At 42.0% G+C, this 24905-nt stretch overlaps 1 protein-coding gene across 1 annotated transcript; it reads right to left on the reverse strand.

Annotated features, from left to right (window-relative positions):
• Positions 1-11338: 11338 nt before the first annotated feature.
• On the reverse strand, positions 11339-24479 carry GPR143 (G protein-coupled receptor 143). Its single transcript, XM_075057265.1, has 8 exons — positions 24128-24479; positions 22317-22426; positions 19275-19369; positions 17833-17925; positions 17227-17336; positions 15769-15877; positions 13260-13377; positions 11339-11950 (listed from the first exon to the last, which is right to left on the reverse strand). The coding sequence occupies exons 1-8, from the start codon at positions 24369-24371 to the stop codon at positions 11651-11653; spliced, it is 1179 nt and encodes a 392-aa protein (XP_074913366.1). The 5' UTR covers positions 24372-24479; the 3' UTR covers positions 11339-11650.
• Between the last annotated feature and the right edge of the window lie 426 nt (positions 24480-24905).

Raw genomic sequence — 24905 nt, forward strand, 5'->3', positions numbered from 1 at the left:
GAGAGAGAAGCTCCATTTTGGATAGAAAGTCATTTTTACATCCCAGAGACATAAGAGGGTGTAGGACACCACCACTTCAAGCAGACGGTACATGCTGTTAATTTCTGGTTTTCACCTGGGACAGCCAACAGATGATGATTTCTCTTCTCTCAGACCAATTTTTATTTGGGGGGACTTTCCTTGTTCTCACAGTTAGAACAGCCAGTGGCAGTTACCAGTTCTTGCTTTCTCAGGATGTTTTCCCCTTTTTTCCAGACTATTTTTCAGCTTTTCAGATGATAAGTTACCATTACCATTCCTTGGTTTAGCGCTTACTGAGGGTACCTCAGATGTCTCCAGTTTCTGGGTACCCAGTTGCACTTCAAAGATGCTGGCTGTGCTCCTCAAGGATGCTTCTGGTTCCCGGGCTCACAGCTCCCAGGCTGGCAGGCAATTTCTCTCTCAGTATTTCAGCAGACATCTTCTGTTCAGTACTTTTTCCTGTTTAACCAGGTCACCTTTATGGCTGCTCACATCACATGTTTACTGGGGGGTTTTTTTCCCCCATAATGCATTTACTGGAAGTCTATACAGCTGATAAGGAAACAATTTGAGGAAGATTGAGTTGAAGTACTTTTTTAGAAATTTCCTTAAAGTTTCCTCAAAAGGAAATTTCTCCAGACAAAATAAATTGGACTCTAGTTCTGATGAAAGTAAGTAAATTGTTATTTTTTCTTTAAGCTAGCAAGGCTTAAATTCAGCCTTGCTTGAGCAGCTGGAGGTTTGGGAAGAACTTCAGAATATTCCAGCTCATGCGATGGGGTCGCAGTCGTCCCCTCTGGCAGGAGCTCCCATGGGCACCATCTCGTACCTCCTCTCTCTGCTTGGGGCACTGACACCTCAAGGGATGCGGTTGGGGTTTTTTAGCTTTAACAGGTTGAATGTTGTGTGGTCTTTAGCTGGGTTTTATTCCACAAAGTGGTACCTGTGGTACTTAGAGGGGGATTCAATGTGAAATGTGGGATTTTTCCTTTGTGACCATTTTGATGCGCTGACCATTCACCTAAGCTAAGCCTGAAGGATTGTCAAAAGCCTTCAAAAAGAACTAGCACTCAGATCAAGCACAGTCTTATGTGTCACATCATCTAGTTTTTAGGTGTTTAAGGATCTAGACCATTAAGTTAGGATTGATACACAACATTTGGGAAGACTCAAGTGCTAGAAAAAAACTGGTATGCTGATGATGAGCACCTTACCACATCATCAAATACTCAAAAAAGAGAAAGTAATGCCCTTTCATGCCCCTTGTCTCAGTTTGTGCTCTGAAATTTGCACAGCATTAATGTAGAATTAATTCCCTGTAACTGTACGAGTTGAAAGCAATGGGACAAATACGTTTGTTCAGCTCTCACAAGACCAGGAACCACGAGCAGTCTTCATAATAGTTTCTCAAACTGAAGAAAATGAGGGCTAAGGAGACAGCCACAGTGGGGCTAGGGTTTTAATGGGTATTGCTATATAAAAGCTCTCACTTCACCTGTTTCTTATATAAATGCTATGCGATGCTCCTATTTTTAGTCTCGTCATTTCCAGGCATGTTTCAAGAAAATGTGTGACTGTCAAACTAAAACTGTAGTTTAGTTTTCCTTTATTTATCCTATAAATATTTACTTAGCCTGTAAACTATTTGACAGCTAACACTGGAAGCATTGAGCAGTCCTAAACGCTTGCTTCTCGCTTCTGTCAGCATGCCATACAATAAAGGGGTATTTGTTAGGGCTATTCTGGAAAGATGTAATACTACAGCATCTCACTCAAAACCACTTATTTCCCTGCCATCTTTCTCTGTATCATTTCCCGTAAAGGGCCAGATCAGCTTCGTCCATTAAAAGCACATGCAATTTCATATCTAAGCTCTGTGGTACAAAAAGTAATTTTTAAAGCTTTGAAGTCTCTTAAGTGAAGAAATGACTCACTTGGCAAGGAATTTATCATCCTTGCTGACTCCCAACAGGAAGGAAGATCTTCGCTTCCTTAGTTTTTTTTCTATTTCCTTTTGAATATATTGACTAAACCAAAAGAACACAAAACCTAATAACCACAGGAAAGCAGCTATATCCTCTTTTCCTGCTGCAATGTCTAACATCTTCTGCCTTCACAGAAGCAGCCTTGGCTTCACCCTGTAAGTCACTAATATCTATCAATACAAAAGAAAAGGTTCTGCTCATCTCTTTCCAAATACTTCCCATTAAATACTGGGACAAAGTTGGCATCCTCATCCTTCACTAGAGTAATTCAGCACAGTAAGAAATGTACAACAAATGAGAATGGATTTCTGCAGTTCCAAAACAGACTATCTCTCTAGGCTTCTGGAAATTGGTGGTGTCAAGTAAGCATCATGTCCCTACACACTGTGTTGCAGTTCCTGAAAAGCTCTGAATATTTTCTTCCAGGGAAAGACAGAAAGGTCAAACCCTTAGAAGGGTTTTTGAGATTTTCTGCAATCCTTACAGCCACAGTGTCCTGCCAGCTGGACTGAAAGAGATGTCGAGTACCTGCAGAGAGTACTGTCGGTGAGGACACAGGGTGGAAGGGATCACAGACTCCTGAGAACAACAGAAATCTGATGGGAAAAGTCCGCGGTGTGGTGTTGCCATCTTTTAAGTCCTGGACAACAGCTGCTTGTTGGCTTCTTTCCCAGAGGCTAGTTTGGGGAGAATCGTGAGAAATTCCTGCGCAATGAGATGACCATGTCTAATCATCCACCCACTCACCTTCCTCCACGGAGGCTGACGCAGGCAGAGAGCCTGTGGTTCAGTCAGCCCACACAGACACCCACTCATTTTTTTTTCATATCCACATTAAAGGTCCAGGTCTCATGACTTGGTCAAGGAATATAGACCGAAGCAATTAAAAAAAAAAAAAAAAATCAAACCTTTCTAATCTACCAACTTTTAGAATGGCATTCCTACTTGGGTCTGCTTCAGTACAGGGATATTGCTGAAGACTGCAGTAAGATCTATAAAAATCTTTTCACAAACAAGAAACATCACCTTTAAACAGAAAATCCTAGATAGAGTCATTAAAAAAATGCGCCGGTACAAAAAAAAAAAAAAATGCTCTGGACTCTGTGCCAGAGTCTGCAAAAGATCAATTGATAGATTCAGGTGTATTTCTCCAGATGCAGATTTGGGAACTGAAGTTGTTGGTATGGGAAAAACCAGCATTTCTCAGGACTGCAGAAGTTCTGCCAGCCCTCCTGAGACTGGGGAAGCTGATAGATTAACTGCATACGTCATTGAAGACCCCTTAACAACAACAACAAAAACATTCCTATCAATACAAACCAGCACATTTCTGCCTGGTTTTCGTTTCCGCAGTGTCAGAGAAGCAAGCAGAAATTGTCAGCACTCAGCTGGGGAGAGAGGGACTAGTCCATGCGCAGCTCTAAGCTGAGAACATGTCCCACAGCTTTCCCCAACTGACCTTACATAAAATTTACTTTAAAAAAAAACACCAACACCCTGATCCATTTCTTGAGTCAAATCTCTTCCATTAGGAACTGAACACACAGCAACACCTGTAGCAGGAAAGGAAAAATTTCATTTTATTACATATTGCCACTTGGTCAATCCTTTCCACGATCTGAACCACAAAAGGGTTGGTGCTCATTCCTCCTTCAGTGGAAAGATAAGCTGATCGGATCCTGAAATGAATTAATTTAAAAGAATGAAGAACATCCTGCTTTCTGCTCTACTATTTTGACCTAATTCATTAATACTGTCTTTCTCCTTGCTATGCCCTGTATGTCTTGGGCTGGGGAAGATATTATTGCCCAGCAAGAGCTGTGTATCTGGATTCTTTTCTAAGATTGACTTCCTCTTTGGACTTGCTTCTCCCAAGCAAATCTCCTACAGTAGCCTCTTGGAGGCCCATGTAATAGATTATTGCTTGAGTTGTTTGAAGTAAAACAAAACCAACCAACCAAACACCCTCACTGTCATTGGAAAAGGCCCTGAAAAAAAAAATGCTGAGAAGGCAAAGCAATGACAATTTAATGAGAAAATGTTGCTGGAATTTTTGATGGTGTTTTTGAAGGATATTTGAGGGCAGTAGTGAATTGCATGGTGAAATTTTATTTCAATGAAAATTTAAGTTTTGGTAAACAGAGTATTTGTTTATCACTTCAGTAGTGTGTTCTGGGGAGCTTGTTGTTGGTTGCACGTGCCTTTCACAGGTTTCCAGTTATTCAACATCAGCCTCATTACCAAGTCATAGAGCTTGCTAGCACCAGACCCCAGCAAACAAAGGCAAAAGGCCTCTATTACATTTAAAGATATTTATTAAGAAGTATTTTGTCTTTAGCAAAAAGTACTTTGTTAATGTGGACGTGATTTTTTCCTTCATTTTAAATTCAAACACTCTATTGAAGGAATCTGGGTATACCAGCTTTCAGACTATAAAATCCCTGGGAACTAAGGAAAAAGCCTCCTTATCTCGCCTCCTCCGTACTGTTCTGGGTGTAATTGCATTCCTAGGGGATGGCTGACTCTGATCCTCGGCAAGTCCTGTCTGCTGCCTCGAGGAAAGGGCTGGCGAGGAGAATGCCGCGCTCCGTCTCACATGGAGCCGCATGACTAGGGGCAGGGTGGGAGGACGCCCTTTCATTGCCACATAAAACGTGGTGCTCGGTTGAGTGCTTTCGCGGAAGGAGAGAGTTGCATTGTTGCCTTTTTTTTTTTTTTTTTCCTCAAGGAAATTCACTGCAGATCTGCTGTAGCGGGCAAAACGGGAGCAGATGGTATCATGTGGCTGCAGGCGCGATGAATGGCCGCCGGTGTTTTCATGCTGTCCTGAGCCTTGGTGCCCTCTGGGGAGGGAGGACGCTGCAAGGACAACCTGGCCAACACAGCTGGTTCCTTACACCGCACAAAAAAAACCCCACTGCATTGTTTCAAACTCGTGTCTTTAAAACGTACCTTTTTTAATAAGCATGCTAAAAGAGGTCGTGTTTGGTTTTATGCATTTTCAAGACTTTTCAGAAGGCTCATGGATGCATAACCGGGTGAGTAGCTCTCCGGAGGCAGCTGAAGAGCAAGGATCCAAGGATTCTGTGGAAATTCACGCTCTGTGTCCCTCTCGGCTCTCCCGTGTGAGGGTGAGCGCCCAGCTGATGGGAGACTTTGAATCACAGACTGGTTGAGGTGGGAAGGCACCTCTGGAGGTCACCCAGCCCAAGGTCCTGCTCCGGACCGTGGGACGGGATGTAGACATCAGGCCCAGGCGCTTCCAGTGCTCCGCCCCGGGGCAGCTCCCACAAAACAGACACCTGCATTTTGGGAGCAGAATTAAGACTACAAACTCCTTTCAGAGAAGCCAACACAGTGTCACCGGCTGACAGCGGGTTTCAATCCCCCACTAAGGTAAAACTGGATTCATGCCAGCGCTGTGAAGACTGAAGATCTTCTTAACCCTCCATTGCCTTTTAAAACAGAGCCTTGCCCTGGTCTAGCCACCAGGGTTTTAACCTGTTTAACCAAACAAAATGGAAATGTGAATTTAAACCAGCCCTGTACAGCTTCCTGTGTAAAAGCTGCGCTCTTCTCACGGAAGGTTTTCCATTAAAAAGTAGGAGGAGAAACTCCAAGCTGGGTGGAGAGCTCACGTCTGCTGGGGAGAAAAGCAATTACTTAAACTATTTGTCTACATCTCTGCTAAGTAACTGCAAAATACTATATACTGTCCACCGAACGCTCAAGCAGCAGCAGATCACATAATGCTTCACAGAGACTGAAATAAATTTTGTCTATCATTCTGACTAAAGGGACTCTCGCAGGTTCTTGTGGCTAAGACATTCTGTCTGCAAAATCCTAATCTTATCTGGAAGTCACCCAGAATACATCCCTCACTCAACATCATACGATATTTTTATTTCAGTGGGATTGCTCATTTCACCTTCATCAGAAGCTAATTCTTTTTGGAGTGAGGAAAAGGAAAGTTGGGCACTTCTACTCTGAAGTATTTGTTTCTTCACCCTACACAGGTAAATCCCTGCTGGGAGTTCTCCCTCATTATCCTCACTCCGTATTAACATCAATTAGCATGCTCGGTGTAAATACCCACACAAGCTGGCGTTCCCATGTCCTACACGTTTATGTTACTTTCGCTGCACCATGCAGCTTCTGGCTTGTACACAGCCAAACGCCGGCTCTGACTCCATGGATTGGTTTTATATTAGTCCAGCTTCTCAGATACATTACAGCTTTTTCTAAAACTGAGGGCATGATATTCATTTGGGAATAAAAGGAACCTACTGTAATACAGATAGCTAACAGATATCTTTTTCTAGTAGTTCTTTAACACAGTATTGCATTTCCACCTCTCATCCTGCTTGTAAAAGGTACTTGAAAGAAGAAATGAGATAAATGTAGGCTCAGCCACACAGTCCTGTAGAAGCAAATAAAGCTAACAACATATTAGAGTCAAGTCTAATGTCATTATAAGTGATCACGTTAACTAATGCTCCAGTACAGTTGGCCTGAACCTGCCTTATCCCTTACCAGCTTGTTAAAACAGACATGATATATGAGGCATTGAAAGAGCCCATCAAAATTATGTTTTGTTATCAGCTAACCACTTCACAAAATAATCACTCCTGCAAAACGCAGAGAAGCCTGAACTAATTTCCAGGGCTCTAAAAACTCCCTAATCCTGAAGACATTCAAATTGAGATTTAGAGCTAAGCTTTCTACCTCTGCAACGTAAGTATTTCTATATTAATTAGAAACACAGGCTTTTCTACGTGTGGATGCCACCTTCAGGTCTCATTGACCTTTCCATCGCATTGCGTCTGACCCAATTCACACAGCCCTGTTGACTGTGGTGGGCTCTGGCAAGGTCACCCATCCTTTCAGCCTTTCAAGCCTCGCTCTAACGATACCACCAACAGCAAAACATCTTCTCAGGGCTTTCAATTACACAGCACACACAAAAACACATCCGTGCTTGCTGGTCCTTTCTGTAGATTGAGCCATGCAAGTTCACAGCCTAGCAGGTCCTTGCCGTCACACACATTTAAACACACCGAGCAGGGACGGGGTCGGCTAGCTGGGAACGTACTCTAAACCATGGGGCTATCCAAGGGATGTCTAGGGATGGCTGCAGTGGTTCTCTTTCTAGGTATGATGGTCCAATTTCTTTTCTAGGACTCTTTCAATCTTGTATAGTGTGAGCACACAGAAGCTGGAGGCTGCTAGTAAGACACCCATTCCATTCTTCTTAGCTGCATGCAAGAAATTGCTTTAGTTCTCTTTGGGGTTTTGTTTTGAGTATAAACTCAGATGCTACCATCACTCAGTGAATTTTCAAAGCCTTTTGGAAATTTTACCTACAAATCCCCTAATGAGTTTAGCTCTCTGAATGTTTAAGAGCTTGCTTAGAGAGATGCGGTAGGAGAACCAACTTTCCATACAGCTCACAGCGTATCCTAGGGAATATAAATCGCCCAGGGAAACAGATTCATATGCATCCCTGAATTTGACTCTACTGCCTATTTTTCTCTCAGCAAGACTGCATCTTCTTCAGCTGCCAACATCAATGTCCACACAGATGCATGCCTGCTCCTTAAAGGATGAGTGACCTGTCTTAAAATTATGTTAGCTACCATGTGGTTTAGTGATTTCCATCTGGGATTACTGTGAACTTGAGAAATCTGTGAAAATTAAGAAAATTTTAGGAGATGAGATAAATTTTCATCATGAATACACTATGACAACTTCTGAATTACAAGTCCTGTTATACAGGGGATGAGGGGGGAATCACATGTGGCATTTCACTTTCTAACTTTCTCCATGTATTTGTTCTAAAAGACCAGAGGAAGGGCTTAATGAGAGATATAGTTAGGATTTTGCTATTCAGACATATGGTGGACCTCATAAATGCAGAGCTTTGGTATGCAAGACATCTGCCTATTCAAGTAGTTTATTATTTTACTAGTGCTCATATTTCAGCTTTGCAATTAGCCTGAACATCTGGCCCAATAAAATAGTAATTAAATGTATGAGACTGACAGGTCAAATACAGTTCCATACGTCCTCTTCCACCAACAGAGAACAGCTAGGAGTTGTTTAAGGAAGTATTTATTACAGGATATGAGAAGATACTTTTTCCTAGATGTTCTCATTTTATCTTTGAGAGCTTAAAAATAAGTTTTGGTGAATACAGAGAACACTTACTGCGTATGGTTGGATTCGATAAGCTGGCTGGGAGGCGAGGAGGGTGTTAAATAGAGGCAATTCCGCTGCACTGCCCTGTACGCATAGATATCCTTTTTATGAGCTTCCACTAAAGCAATTTTACTTCAGTGTGTGGATTCAACTAGTTCTTTAAATTTACATTTTTTTCCCTTCAATAAATTTAGAAAGGCTTTGTTGTGCTTTAATGCACCCCAAATACAAGAAGCTAAAATTGACAATTGCTGTACTCTCAAAACAGCACTTTAGCTACAAATATTTTATTAGACAATAGCTGATCTTGTTCCCTATTTACTTCTCCTCTGAGTCACACCTTGCTATTCCAGAGAAACATCTGCGTTCCTGCTCGTGATCTGAAGAGCTGTGTGTGGAAGCCAGCCCCTCCCACAGACAGTGTAAGATGAAGACCATAGTCTGAGACTGCACCTATGGACTTCAGTATTGACAAGATCTGTCCCTTGTTAACCCAAGCCATGTTTGAAACACACCTCAGAAAACAAATACTCAGGCCAGAGACAAGCACGTCCCACGTTCACCAGAGCAGCCTGCCAGCATGCCCCTAAAAATAAGTGTATTTGAAGCCATCATAGGCTGGAAATCCAGATGCTGGAATTAACACACTATGATGACTATGCAGATACAAATCATCATTGAAATAAAAACTAGGATGTTTTTCTATGATGTGCTGACAAGTGCAGAGTGGATGGCACGCTTCTTAAGAAGGCAGCGTTTAGGTCAGTGTAACAACTATACTGTCCAGGACATGGTGTCTATACCATGCCCTCGCTGACCGCTGGAGCACACACTCAGTTTCCCCCAAAATGAAGCCGGTTGCAGCAGCCCTGTGCCGTGCACGCAGCAAGCGTGGGCAGCGGGGGCAATCGAGAGTTGCACCTCAAAAGCACGACCCTCGTGGGAAGAGATGGGCACCCCCTGCAACGCTCGGAGAAGGCAACGCTTTGCCTGAACTGTTGAAGCATGAGGCAAGAACAAGGTCTGTGTGGGGTGAAAGCAAATGTGGTCACGGTTACGGGTGAGCAGAACCAATTATCACCCCATTTTAAGCGCTGGAGGGATTCTTCATGTGCATCCACCAGAGGCTGGGAACAGCAGGTAAAGGAAACTCTCCTCACACCTACTTCTTTTCTAAGTTAAAAACCACCGTCAGTTTGCTCTGCAATGCCCCGTATCACTTTCTCAGCACATCAGAATTAGGTTAGTGGTCTTTCTTAAGCTCTCCGATGAGCACTAATTTTTCCTGATGGCACCCCAATAGATCACTAATACACAGACACACCACACGCGTCCCAAGGACAACCTTGAAAGACCAACAAAAGGAGAGGAGCAAAGCACGGCCAGTGCAGGAGGGTGTCCCAGCACAGGGATGCTCCAGCCCCAGTGGCCACCCAGCACCGCTCAGGGGCCACTCACAGCCTCGGCAGACCGGGAATGGGCCACCGCATCTGTCCCCATCCCACGCGTGCCCTGGCGCAGCGAAAGGAAGGAGGGATTAGTTTGGGCCTCTTGCTACAGCCTGTCACTTTCCAAGTGCTTTTGAGCCACACGATTATTCCTGTGAAGCCAGAGCCTGTTTATTTGGTTTTAGGGTTTTGCAGCTTGGCCCACACCCTAGCATCTGAAAAGGCTTACCAGCAATTCCACCTCCGCCTTTTTCCTGCTCTCTTGAATGCAATTGTGATGAGTATTGCGCCGAAAATGTGGTCTCTATTTCAAAAGGATCAATATAATCTGCTCCCAAGTCCCTGAGCTTTCTCTTCATACTTAACTAGGGAACAAATGACTGCAATGAGAAGAAAGGATCTGGTGATCTGCCAGTATATGCTGCAACTAGAACAGCAATATAAAGCCATAAAACCACAAAGGTTTATACAGCGCACAATGTAAACGATTTGCTACAAACCAAACACAGCTCTGTAAGGATCTGCCTAAATAATAATCTGATCATTGTTTGATACCTTTGTATCAAATGATTAGTTCAAGAAGGCGAATTTATTTAGAATAGCAAATCAATATTTTTCTGTATGGTTTCTGCTGATCCTGCGTCTTTACCCATCCTGGGATTCCCCTGAGTAACACAGCAGCTTAAGCTTCATGTTATTACTGCACTAACCTTTCAGCTGTCTGTTATAATCTATTTATTTTGTTTACAATAGCTGGGACTGAACTGGGTTGGAAAAGAAAGATGTGGACAGCCAGTGAAGTTCAGCCAAAGTGGATGTGAACAGGGTTTAAAAAACAGGGGGGGGCAGGGAGGGAGCTTGCCTGGGCTCAAGTGGCTTCCACCACGCCATCGGTCAAACTGTATCGTAAACAGTTTCCAGCACAACCAGACTTAAATCGTACTACTTCTACTTTTGATATGAAGTTAAAAGCCTGGGGTAGATACGGTCATCATTTTTTCTTAACTTTCAACCAATCCGGGGAATTGTTTGGATGTAGGTACTTAGGGCACTGCACCAAAAGAGGTATGTATCTGAGAAGATAAGGAGAATGGATTTAATATCTCTTTGTTCAGATGAAGACATAAACCAGAGCACGCCTCAGAGAAAGGACTATTGATTGTACTTATTCTGGTTTTTGATGAACACTCAGATCACCTAGGTGTCTTTTGCAAATGTTAGCTCTTAATGCACCTGCCCCTAACAGTCATAATCCTGTTAGACAAGTACATGTAAGGATCAAACTTAATCCATACTAAAAAATAGTTTGAAGGGTTATTTTTGCTTGAACCAAGAATGAACTGGAACCATTGTTCTGAAGTGTTTATGGAGCCTAGGCTGGGCTTGATTTTTTTTTTAAAAAAAGCCTTTCAGCTCCCTAGATAAAACCAAACTGAAAATTCATATAAACAAGCTAAAAGAAGACTATGTCAGTGAAATTCTACACAAACAGGAAATATTTGTGCTTATGTCAGTTTGCTGTCACTAATGTTTTACCAGAGTGTCAAGGCTGGAAATGATGTCTCAGAAATCCTTCAGCTGTAATTCTGGATGAGGAATTTTATGCTAGCAAGGCAAGCAAGGCAATACATTTAAAAACCCAACATATTCATAGTCCATTTATTTAAACAAAAGACTCTTCTACCATATGGGGGTTACAAGAGAGATTAAAACAAAATGGATGAAAACGAATCATAAGTAACAGAGATCTTCGCAGAGAAATACTCCTGCTGAAAAAGGATCAGGCCTTTATACCTGTTAATGCATCTCCTATAAAGTAAATGAAGACATAAACCATAATATCTGTCTCACACACTCTCTCTCTCATGCACACACAAGTTATAGGGTATGCCATCAAGCCATTGGGCACAAACCTAATTCCAGAGTACGCAACAGTTCACACAGTGACGTGGTTTTATTGACAACGTGAGAAGTGGGCTCCAGCTCTGTGCCTATAAACTACCAGCCCTGGTAGATGGGAGAGCTCCTGGTTAACCGGTCATCACCACTAGTGTTACCTTCAGACAACATGCTTATAGCCTCATCGGTCTGCTGGCTGTCAGTTGTCGATATCTTCTTTGAATCGTGGATGTTGCTTTGGTAGTTCACTGGTGAGGGATAGGCATTTTCACCCACAGTTGATGAGGACATTGATTCCCAGGGTATTTCTCTTTTTCGCCATTTCAGGTCCACTCTCCATCCCGTCCAGCCATAGAAAGCTAACGTGAAGAGGAAGCCTTGCATCGGATTAAGAACCCCCTAGGAAAGAGAAGCACAACAGGAGTTACAGCAGCAAGGCTCCATTTCCAACTCCAGCAAAACACTTTGCATGCATTAACAACTTCCCTTTCACTGAACGATTGCTGTATTTAAAATATGCTATTTGCATGCAAATAAAAATGTGTGGTTTTCCCATTGCAGACACAAACAAATCAGAGTGAAATACCACGACCTGTTGTTCCAATATGCGGAGGCCATCCCAGTGAACAGTAAGCACCAAATGGTTTTCTAGCATGAATTTTAGCTGGTCAACCCCCTGGTGTGTTTTTAACTTTCCCCACAAGGTCTAAACTTTTTTATTCACAAAAGAAAATACTATATTTTTCACTAGAAGCCAAGTCAAATATAGGAGAGTAGACACTAGCACACACGAGTTTTTTAAAATAGCAGGAATTGAGCTGTCTGGAATTGCTGCAGATTCCTGAGGCAGTGAAAATGTCCATCAAAGTGGGATGGAAAAATGGGGAGAGACACTGAAAAAGAAAATCCCAAGTGATTTCCAAAAAAAAATCACTCTCCAGGTAAGCAAAAGCAAGGTCCCTGCCACAGGAATGTGTTTGCTCCTTGTCAGAGGAGGCTGTAGCAAATCCGTTACATCGCTTAGCCCTTTAATACAAAACTGCTCAAGGACTTAACTACACAAAGCGTGCTTAGGCCTTACAGGTATTTAACAGATCCAGAATAAACTCTCTTGGAAAAGGAACCTGCAATATTCCCTCAAATATTCCAATATGATAAAAAAGGGTAGGGTACAGTAAGAGGTTGGCATCTTACAGCTATTTTTTGGTGCATCGTTTTAAAGATTTTTCATGTATTTGTCCCCAAATAATTATCCAAATGTCATGATGTAAGATGCAATTATTCTTTATAATAAAGAAAACCCTAGTTACAAACAGAGAATTACCAGAAAATGCCCATTTTATTGGGGAAACTTCAGGAATCATGAGCTAAAACTTTGTAGTTTGTTTTATGGCAGAGGTTAGCAAGGTTAGACTAGAAATCAGTGTAGTGGTCTGTTCCGGATCTTAAAATGGGTAGCAATCACTCACAGAGAGAATGCATACTCCAGTAAATGGGAGAAAAAGTTGGCCTTTGGTACATTTTCCACAAAGTTTATAAGTGAAAAGCACTCCCAGTGACTACTCCCTCCTCTCTCTTTCTGCTTTTCTTCCTTCATTTTCAGAGTGTTTATATCCCCCAAAATCATAAACCACCCACTACACTGGTGCTGTTCCACCAGTCTTATAAAAGTGATTTCTAAGACTAAGCAACGTCACGGCTGACCTACCATTATAATCCATGTGATCAGTGCAGCACTTCTGATGTTTTTCAGGGGTATTTCATTGATATCTGGCTGCATTTCGAGATAGAACAAAAGGCTCTCATTGATGATATTGGATGACCAGCTATTGCAGGAGTAAAGAAGAAGACAATAGTTATACATATATATATGTATGTATATGTAAAATATGTTTTACTTTCAAATTATAGAAATTAGGATCACTAATAAGAAGAGTGAGATTTTTTTTTTTTATGTTAAGTCTCAATCTTAAGGGACCAGTAGGTCTCTCAGATCATGATCAAAAACCAGATACTTACCTACTAGCCCAGGCCTAGACAAAGAAATCAATATAACAAAAAAAATTGAATCTGATTATTTGAGCTTGCTGCAGAACAGTAAGTTGCAGGATAAAGTTGAGATGATACACAACTGTGATCCATAATGGGAATATCATGCATGCTGGCTTCTTTTGCTTGTGGCTTAAAAGTATAGTGCTTACAGGTAAGGAAACCAAATACATGCATGTGTGTTGTAAAAGGCTGCAGAAACTCCAGCTGGCATTAGAATTTCAGGGTTAGATTACAGCAGACTTTCAAAATGTCCATAAAAAAACTACAAAGCAAAACAAAAGTTGACTTTAAAACCCTTGAAAATGCCATCAAATTTTTTGAATAAAGGCAATTTCTGTTTCCAAAGAAGGATGAGCACAATCACGCCTCATCCTGTGAAAGAGACTAAGGATATTCTACACTAAATAAAGGTTATAGCAAACGGCTGTAACTTCTAATGACTTCTAAACAGACAGACCAGTGTTTCTTTATAGTTCTACTGCAGCTTCAGAAAGGAAATTATCAGAATTCATGTCATGCTTTCTAAATGGGTTTATACATGTCCTTCCTGCAATTATATTTTTATCACAGTGTAAATCCTCCTGCTCTCCCCTCCCAAATCTGCAGGCAGCTCTTCTACCCCGTGTTGCCCCAACCTGCTGTCTTCGACAAATTCATCTCATATTTGACTTCTGGGATGGAAGGGAATTTTCCCTAAGCTTCTGAGATGGGACTGCCTCAGTCTTTCCCTACAGTAACCTTTGAGAGAGTTTTTACACTCTAAAGCTTATGTTTTATTAGGAGAACAAAATGCAAAACTACAGCTGTGATTATTTCATTTAATAGGAAAACCTAGACTGAGACAGCATGGAAATAAACAGATGTCCCCACTGTGTCCTTGGGGAATCGGTCCTTTCTTTCATGCTTGCTCCCAGACCAGAAACTGGCCACTGTTCCTTAGGTTGCAACGCACTTCTGCGGTGCCTCTGGGCTCTTTGTTTCCACAGCCCTGGAAGCCTGGCTCAGTCCCTGCTCCTCATTATTTCAGCAATTTCCAGGAGGACGTGCTGCGGGGTCCTTCCCTGCCGTCTCACCCCCTCCCCTGCCAGCTACCCCACCTTTCACACCAGAAACCCCTCTCCTGAGGCAAGTGGACTCTGTTCTTCCCCAAGAAAAGACAACCATTTCTCCAGGACCATTTCCTTCCCCCCCATCGCTTGTGTTACCCACGTAGGTCGTAAACACTTCACAGTGGGGACTGCTTCTTGCCAGCTCATTGCACAGACCCTTGCAGAGTGGATCACCACTCCTTCTGGGCCCTTTATCGCTGTACGATAATTGTGAGATTGCAGTAAAAAAAAAAAAAAAAAAAAATTCTCCAAAAGCAGGCCCTATTCCAGCTCAGTTTTGGTGTGTGCATCCAGTACCTCCAGTTCCAGTTAACCACTCCAGGATCTTTCACACTGGGTGGTGCTGCTGGAGCAAAGGTGCAGGGATTTAGGGATGAGGTGTATAGCGTCCCTCCTTCCCCACTTTGTTCCCTCTCTCTTAACTCCTTCCTGTCCTCCCCCAAAGTACTATTTTCATGGAGGAAGATGGAATATTAAAAAAAAAAAAAGATTAAATGATCAGAAATTTCACACACAATCATACGGAGATTTCTTTTCTGGCATATGACCCTGCATTTCCAGTCAATATCCATGCTTTTTTCACACACGTGGGATCTGCAGACCACAGAGGTGGTTGCATTCTATAACCATAGTCAGGGCCATGAAGCTAGTCGCAGTAGCATATTTATTGTAGGTTTTCAGTGACGTGTTTGGTGACAAGAGGCTCTGAGAAATCTTGAGTAGAGAAAGCCGTCTATCAGCCCATGGTGCTGGGGAGCTGCTGTTCCAGACAGTTTTAGTCTGGCCCACCCTTTTCTTTTTTTTTTTTGCTATTGTTTCTTGGGGTTATTGTCTTCCTGTTGGTTAAACATTTTTTATCATTTCCTCGCAGCCCTGTGATGCTACATGAGTGATTCAGCTACTTTGTGAACTAGTTTAGAGCTACTTCTTCCTTAGACACCTTCCCTTCCAAGCATAAAGACAAACAAATGAAGCAACCCATCAGACTCTATTCTTGTCCCTGACCCTCTCCAGCCGGAAAAAAGGCAGGTTAAAATGAAATAATGTACCTCTTACCAAATAATGAATACCAGCATAATTTTGAAGAAGCGGATCTGGATCTCTGTTCCCAGACGTCTTTCATTCTCTGTGTAAATCCCTTGTCTCCCTTTTAGTAAGGAGGCAACTGGAAAGTATATAATTATGTTCATTAATATACATGTATCTTGTTAGTTATAGGCACAAGGATCCAGAAGAGAGATGTCTGTAAAGAGGGAACAAAGGAACAGATGGATTTGTCTCCAGCAGCAGTTCAGAAGCTGGAAAGACCATCATCAGGGAATCTCACATATAGCCTAATACTAAAGGAAAAGAAGTACACATTATGGATTCCTAAAATGAGTGATATCCCAGTAGTTGGTTTTTCTTCTGTCAATCTCACTGAAAATAGAAAACAGTATGGTCAACATACTTTGCTTTTATAACAAAAGGTAGTGCTTACAACTTCTGTATAACATGTGATATAATGATAAATTTATATGTGATGTTTAGACTAAAATAGAATACATTCTATGCTATTATGCACATTATATTTCATTGGTCAATTGATACAGCATTGGCTACACCTCTAAAACTTGACAGTGTAATGTTAGCAAAATAGACATTATTATGCCACATGCTATTCAGATGTCACAAGGAATATACATATGCACAAACACAAATATACGCAGTGTGTCTTTTCCCATACAAAAAGCAACTTTTTATACGACCAACTTTTTAAAGGGACAACTGTTCTTTTGAAAATTAGTATTATTGAGGGATGCAGGATAGATGGGATGAAGACTGAACTGAGAATACAAGGTCTTCTGTAGCTGGTATTATATATTCAATGTGTAGATGATAAGTATGAATTCAGGTACTGCAAACAGCTAGCACTGGTCATACTGCATGCAAAGAATGCATTGAATCTGTGGCTTTTTTTAAGTTTCATTTCTTGAAAGCACTGGATAATAAATTAAATGGGAACTTCAAGTTCCCATCTGACTTCTGTACAATTCTCATTTGTTTCATAATCTCAGACTCAGGAGTGACAAAATTCTGATTATTTTTTTTATTTTTTTTTTTCTCCAGGGCTGCCAAGACGTTAAATCAACTATCAGATCTCACCAACATTATCTTTAAACCAGAATAAGTTACATTCCAGAGTGCAGGTTGGTACCAATACTACAGCAGAGTTAAGCATCCACTACACACTGCCCCAGATACTTCAAATCAAGAGTAATTTAGTAACATAGAAACACCCTTGCCAATCTGCATAGCTTGAGTATGCCGTCAGAGTGTCTCTCTAGGGCAAATCTCCCATCAAGATGGTATCTTCATTTCAATAGGCAACTCCCTCCCACCCTTTGCTGTATCATTCTGATTTAATGAGGAGCTATCCCACATCACTGAATATGCAGGCATGACTTTTTACAGTATTGTTATGTTGCTAAATCACACACACATACTGAGTGATGCTGGCCATTAGGAACATACCTGCTGATACTGTCCTCCTAAACAGGACTGGGTTGACCACCAGCACTAGCAGGAGTGGGGCATAGGTTGTGATGTAATGTGGGATTGCATGCTCCAAGCCATTTTCACAGCTGAGAAGAAATCATTAACAGCTTACACATTATTTTTCCAGAGCTGACAGTTCTGGCTGTTCTATCTATGTCACCTTCAACTTAAAAAAATAAAAGGAATGAAACGAACAGGTGCTGAACTTTTAATTCACAGACCTTCAGCACCAGTTAACATAGGACACAAAGCTGATTTTTAACATTCACTGTCTGTGCATTTTTTCTCAAATTTAAAGGAACAAATACAAAGCTAAAACCAATAGTGGGAGAACGGTGGCTCATGGCAGAAGCTGTATCACAGCCCTGCTGCATGCCAAAGTGCATGTATAGCCTGGCAAATTTCTTCAGGGCCCCCTGAAAGCCAGGCTGGTATTTCTAGAATACTCCCCGACCCAGCGGGACACGCTTGTCAAAGACCAAAAAAACCCCAACATTTGGATGTCTCTAAAGCTGACCGAAAGACATTCAAACGACCAGAGAGTGCTACGATTTGGCAGTCTGTTCCCAGAGCCCGGCTTACCTGGAGAGAGAAGGGTAGTAAAGCAGTGCAATTCCCTCCACGCAGAGCATCACCGCGAGGCCCCACGTCATCATGTGGTACAGCACGATCGTACTGCAGGCACCAAACAGGACAGCAGCAATTAAAGATACCGAACGTTACACTTTCCACATTGCAACATAAAAAGAGGAGCCTTGCTGAAACAGAGCTTTACAGACATTAAATGCTGCAGAAACAACGCTGGTGGTACATTAAACTAAGGAAAGCAGGTGGGGCAGGGGGGCCTTCAGAAAAAAAGATGAGCCAAAGCGGTTGTTCAGGCTTGCACACATAAGTCCTGTGTCCTCTAACCTGTAGGGTGGAAAGCACTTCCCCTATCCCCAGATTTCCAGAAGGAACCCCTGCATCCTTCATTTCTCCTGCAGAGAGCAAATTAGGGGATTAAAATGGAAGAATGGAGCCAAACAGTCAAATAAACCACCCTTCTTAATTTGCAGAGAATTATGTTCAACTTTCAGAGTAGGATACTGCTCCCATTTTAGGGAGATTCAGATCTGTGTGTGTAGAAAGTCTTCCATTGTTTACTTTGATCTTAGAATCAAGCCCAAATACACATGATTTTTTTGGTTAACAGGGATGGGGGAAGGAGGTAGGTCCCAGTTGTTTCAGACTAGAACTATGAGACTTCACAAAATGAGGTTTATCCTCTGCAGGCTGAAGTTAACTCAGAAATACCCATTTTGATAACATCTCCCAGACGAACCATGTCTCCAGTACCTGATTCCTCAGTATCATCTGGAAACAGAGTCACATAATTCCACATATAGCACAGCAACTGAAGGTAGTTTTGCCTTTCTAACAACCAACTTAGAAACACCTTTTATTTTCTGTCTGGCATTAAAGCATGGTAATTTCCAAAGGGTTTAGGTTCTACTGTTACAGGCATTGCAGAAAAATGTATAGTAAATACATATCATTCTGAAAAAGTTTACAAATGTGATCAGAAGCGTAATAATGACAACACTGAGAAGTGGATAAAATAGACAATCTGAGAAAAATACCTGGAAAATGAACTATCTGAAATTGAGCACTTTCCCCCTCCCACTTTATTTTCAGGATAACACTTTTTTTGTCACAAGAATCAATTTCAGGTACGGAGTAGGGACAAAAATAGTTATCTTGCTGCAATAAAGTTTATAGAGCCCAATCTGATCCCTATTTTTCCAAAGGTTAAATAAATCCAGTTACATTTAAATTCCAGTTGGACATAAACAAATCAATATCTGAGCAGTGCCCTGGCAATTTAAGCACTTAGCACACCACTCATCCATGTCATTACCTGGTGACCGTATGAAGATCAGATATTTGTACAACCTTCACTTACACACTTAGATAGCTGCAGACAAACATGGAGATACAGTGTTGGAAGGAAAATAACAGATTCAGAGCTTTAACTCTGGTACCTCAGTCCAGCTGATCTTCTTACCACCAAGTAAGAATCAACGGCATAGCAAAACAACCACCAGAAGCCAGCGCTATATAATAGCTGGATCCACATCTGCAGGGAAAAAAATGCCAAATATCACAGCTGCCTCTCAAGTACCACGGGGGACAGGGGAGGGACTCAAACCTTTAGCCTGGTGATTTGTTCTTTAAATGTGTGTATTTTCCAGCTGAGATTATGAAGTATGAAATCTTACTCAAAAATCACTGGAACAACATTGCTGTAGCCAACGGGTCAAGTCATAGGTAAATTGTACACCATTTGCTTTCACAGCTTACTCTGTCATTTAGAGAACCTGTTATTTACCTCTCCAGTCCTAACCCTCAATGTTGTGTGTGAAGCCCGAAGAAATTCATAGTGAGGATATTTTAAATTTAGGTTAAAATTTTAGTAGTTTCTCAGTAGCTGAGGCATGAAAATATAACGAGGTCAGTCATCACCACAGTGTGCCTATGCATCATGGGTTCTGCATGTGACGGGTGTTTCCTCCATGCACAAGAACCTGATTCAGGGAATGATTATTAAGAAAAAAAGGTCATTAACAAAAATATCACTCACCTTCTGGAAAAATTATCCTTACTGAACTCTCTGACTGATTTCTTCAATAAAAATCCAAAGGAAACAGATTCAAGTCAAGTTAAATTCTACAGTGTTCATGAGCTGACCTCATGCATTTTTCCCATGAGCCTACATAAGTGACCTTTCTTTGCCACTGTTCATAAATTCCAAATTTCTTCCCCATGGGAGCTGGCTCTTTGTAATAGCCTGGAACTATTTTAATATTCTGATTACCTTCCCCCTGAGCCCTCTTTCAGTTCTTATCTGAATATCTTTTATCACAGCTCCATAGTAGCATCATTTTACAGCTGGAAAGCAACATACTTGTTACTGAGCCAAACGTCAGTGAATAGAGGTCTACCATTCCTCCCTTCAAAAGGCAAATCAAGCTGGGAAATATTTCCTTTCACCATGGGTGTAGACCCTATCCCTAGTCATTTGCGGCACGAATTATTCATTATTTAATTCAAACACCATGACATTTTCCTAGTGCACAGGAGCCAGAAAATAAAATTCCAGTCTTCCTTCTAATGCGCTTTACTCACAGCACTCAGCATGTAACTTCATCTGCGCTTTCACATATTTGCTGCAGTTGAAAAATGTACAATTTCCTATACATACACACACATACAAAAATAAACTGCAGGGTCCTTCCACCCAGAAAATCCAATGAAGACAAGACTGTCTCCAAAAATAATATATCAGATGCACTTAAAACCAAAATCTTCATATGCTGTCTCACTTTTTAGAAAAATGACATATCTTGCTACAGTGCCTGAGAGGGTACCCCTCTGCAAACCAAAGGGTGTGATTCAAAGGAGATGCCTAAAGGCCTCGCTATATGGAGTTTGTATTGGCTTGTGCTTAAGTAAAATAAAACAATAGTACTAAAGAAAATGAAAATAGAATCAGAAACATTTTATTAACTCACATGAGAATATGTTAGGGAAAGTGAATGGAAGGAGGGTCGTTTTTCGTTCCAATATAATTAAATCTAAGTTTAGCGAGTGACTCAAATTACAGCACTTTGCCGGAGCCCAAGAAAGGGAAAATAAAAATTGTGGTAGACCGCTATGCTGCTCACCATCTAACCTGAGATCCAAATGAAAAACAAACAGTCTGCATACAGTATCTTTGTCACAGTATTTTTATACTACTTTTTGTGTTAAGGGCCAGAAAGTGAAATTTAAGACATAGGGAAACATGGTTTTTGAATAGGACATTCTTGCTACAAGATATTGATGTTGCTGGTTTCCTCTTCCTCAAAGAAAAAAAAAATCAACATTTGCATCTAAATAGCAAAACTTAAACATGTATGACAGAATTGGGAATCGATAGCTGTGTACAACTGGTATTTGCTTCTATGGCACAACGCTATCGTGTCTGAAATTGTCATTATATAGGCATATAAGGTACAGTGAGTTCAGTTTAGCACACATTTTATTTTAAAACTACTGGAGCTGAATAATTTTGTTTACATGCAGTTTATTCTCTTCTATATTGTAAACTTTGAATTGTAAAGCTAATACTGTTATTGCTCACATATGAATTCATTGGGCCCCCTATGTTCCTACTGAATTTGGGTAAAATGATGGTCTGTCTTATTTGTCATTTTGGTAAAAAATGTGGCCTTTTTTCTTGTACAGTAAACTAAAATTATATGTCTTAGTACTGTGCTTGTAATATTTGAGTTTTAATCTGCACTTTTGGAATGCATTTACACTTTCTTATTCTTGTGTTTTAATCCAGAAGGTATTTAATTAGACTTGGCCAGATGCAGTGGTTGAACGCCCATATAAGCAGCAATCTGAGCTGTAATCCCGCATAGCAGGCACAGACCTTCTGCCAGCAGTTTTGCGCCTTTGGCTGTATTTATCCCGCAGTCCCTCTGCGTCTAAAGCACACGCTTTCGTGCCACAAAAGCTAATTTGAGCTACCCAAGTTGCTGGTTTCAGTCGGTCCCCGCTGCCACCGCGCAGGTTGCAATTCCTGCTGGAGAAGGCGGGCAGATATCCTCATGCCACAGTGTGATGGAGCCACCAGGGCATCAGTGATGCTGTGCCGGCACCGACCAAACCGGCGGTTTCACAGCCCATTCGGGAATGCCTATACCCTTACGCCTCCATATCCCTGACTTCGGTAGAGGTGTGCCCTCCGCTACCCCAGCGCTGCTGCGACGAGCAAGTACCACGAAACGCTTGGGACCAGCCTGACCTGCACTGCCCTGCATCCTCCCACGCACCAGGCAGCATCCAGCACCCTGAGCCGGGCTTTCGGAGGGAGGCACGAACGCACTTGCAGGGCTGTGGCAGAGGCTGAAACCATCGTATCCAGGCTCTGACTCACTGCCAAATTTCCTTTCAGACACAGTGATTTGCCTTTCAGACTCGCCGCACCGAGTCAACCGGGAGCAGGAGGAAGGGGAGACGATCTCTGTACCTACCGCGCTCCCCACGCAGAAGACAGAAGGCCACACGTCGGTCCCGTTCACCACAGAAATGTTAGCTATGAAGCCTGGGAAGCCTAGCCATACACTTGACCTGAAGATCATACCTAAAGAAAAAAAAAATGCCTTAATGCTTTGAAGCTGCTGGTGTGATTTGAATCACATGCTTCTCCCCGGCCACATATTTCACATCGCAGCCCAGATTTTGTGCGTCCACAGGAAGGCTACGGCCGCAGAGGAGCACGGCAGGAACAACTGTGCTATTTAAACGTCAGTGTAATCGCTCAGGGAAAGTAGCCGCAAGAGTCTGAAGCTGCTGGGACTTGAAATGTTATGTAGATTAAAATCTCACTTACTTACAGATACTGTCACGCACTTCCCTAAAATAAATCAAGTGGCATTTAACAGATTGCCATAAACCAATAACTAACTATTACAACTTTACCAGCATTTATTCATAAGCTAATGTTAATTTCTCTATAATCCCTTATTGCAGAAAAAAGTTATTTCCCACTTTTCGCTGCCTTCATTTTTACAAGCAGCTCTTTTCCTCTCTGTCACAGGACTGAACAAAGCAGGGCTTTGGAATTAGGTGAGAACAATACACATTTTTTTAAATGAACTTAGAGTTTGTTAGTGAGATTTTTGGGGGTTTGCTTGAAATAATAGGCATTAAAGCACCAACATATGGCAGAACAAAACCACGAGGTTTCCCACCAAGAGAGAACAGTTTCGCACCCACCAAAGTGAGTCTAATTCAAAGACAATGATGGATAAATAGTTTGAGTTTGCTGGTGAAAGAGAAAGGGAGAAAAATAACTTTATTTACTGCTGGCCTCATCTGACTGAAAGGACCTTTTGCAGGTGAATGCACACACATTTTTTCCATCTCTGTCTTTCTTTATTTCCCCCTCTATCATTTGTTTTAATATTGGTACTTACCATGTACCATGAGAGAACCTGGCTAGTTATGAAAGGGGAAAAGACCTGAAATCCCACTCCTTCCCCTGGCAGTGAGAGAGACTTACAAAACAGCACTACCTCTGTTATCTAATGTGGGGGGGAAAATGTTATTGCAGAAACAAACCCATCCTGTGTTTTCATAGCATATGTCACCGTAATTTATACCTAATTTGGCAGTAAATGCCATAGAGTGACAGGACAGATTTAGACACATTAGTTTCATTTTGACTCACGAGTTTTGTTTTATTCTCTGTTATATTCCTCAAGCCTATCAGCCAGGGGCCGGCAGCAGGTTGTCCTTGATAAGGAGCTTTGCTCACATTTCAAAAGCCTGTGTCCAGCATGATCTGTGTACAGCTGCAATTCCAACTCGTTTGCTGTCGATGTGATGTGCCCAGAGAAGTGGCTGGCACATGAACAAGACGGCAAACTTGGTCTGAGAGAATTTAAAGACATATAGGAAGTGTTTTTCAAATGTAGTCCTAAAGATCGGCTGAGTGTTTGATGTCAGCTTTAGTTTTAAATATGCTGCCTCGCCTCCACTTTTATGCTTTACTCTGAGAACCAGCCACTGCTGTGGATTTTAATTTGTTTGAAAGCAGACATTTTGGTGTAGATTTGTCAAAAGCTTTTACTTCTAAAATATAACTATTAAACACGACCTTTCTCCCCACAAAGGCCCACCACTTTCTGATCTCACTTAGCCCAAATCTTCCTGTGAATACATACAGCATGTTTCCCTCAGAAATCTCTGTTGTCCACTCACCAGCTTCATTTAGCTACAGCCCCTCAGAGCAACCAGAGCCTGCTACAGCAAAGGTGAGGGACATCAAGCTGGCACCTACCTAAGCCACCAAGGATGTCACAAATGGAGATAAGGAGAAGGATGGTGGAAGAGGAGGAGGCTTTGGGCATCTTCCGCGGGCTCTGTCCCTTCTTCGGCAGGAGCTGCAGGATGGTCAGTAGCAGACTGACAGAGGCGCTGCCAATGCAAACTCCACAGAAGACTTCAGGCTGGAAATTCATCACTAGCTGGGTAGCTGCATCCCGGTTCGGGCAGCAGTAGGTTTCTAACCTGGGAGAAGCCATGAAGCGTCCGGCTGGTGGAGGGGCCTCACGAACAGAAGAAAATGCTGTTGCTTCCCCAAGGCAGCATTCACTTTTTCTTCACCCTCCCCATTAGTCCTCGGTGGTGAGAATCACGCGATTGATGGATCATGTGCTGCTGCTGCTGCTAGAAGTAAATCCCCTAGAGCTGCCTTTCTCAGCCTCTCCTAGCAAGGAGATCAGATCTGAACAAGAAAACACCATGTAATCTGAAACATGCCCCATGCTTGCTCCGAGCCATTGGCAACAGTTCACTCACATATTTCTGCTTGCACAGTATGTGATACAGGAAGACTTAAACTCATCAGAGCATTAAAGACCGTTTAAAATAAATAAGGATGCAGATACCAAAGGAGAAGCATTACATCTTAATTGTGTTTCTCTTTAGCATCATCCCACACAGCACCCTTTAATTACCGTAAATTAATTGAAAATATGAGTCCAGACACAAGCAGTCTCAACCTTTACAGGGAGGAGCCGGGCTATAAATCCACACCCTAACCCAAATCTCAATTT

This window comes from Buteo buteo, chromosome 25 (assembly GCF_964188355.1).
Source record: "Buteo buteo chromosome 25, bButBut1.hap1.1, whole genome shotgun sequence".
Taxonomy (NCBI): Eukaryota; Metazoa; Chordata; class Aves; order Accipitriformes; family Accipitridae; genus Buteo; species Buteo buteo.

What these genes read in the sequence shown, in the direction of transcription:
- GPR143 (XM_075057265.1), bottom strand. Translation starts at nt 24,371, where the DNA reads ATGGCTTCTCCCAGGTTAGAAACCTACTGCTGCCCGAACCGGGATGCA. An exon ending in AGAAGATCAGCTGGACTGAG is followed by an intron (nt 17,926 to 19,274) that starts GTACCAGAGTTA and finishes TGGTGCCTGCAG; the next exon opens with TACGATCGTGCTGTACCACA. An exon ending in TAGGAGGACAGTATCAGCAG is followed by an intron (nt 15,878 to 17,226) that starts GTATGTTCCTAA and finishes TATACTTTCCAG; the next exon opens with TTGCCTCCTTACTAAAAGGG.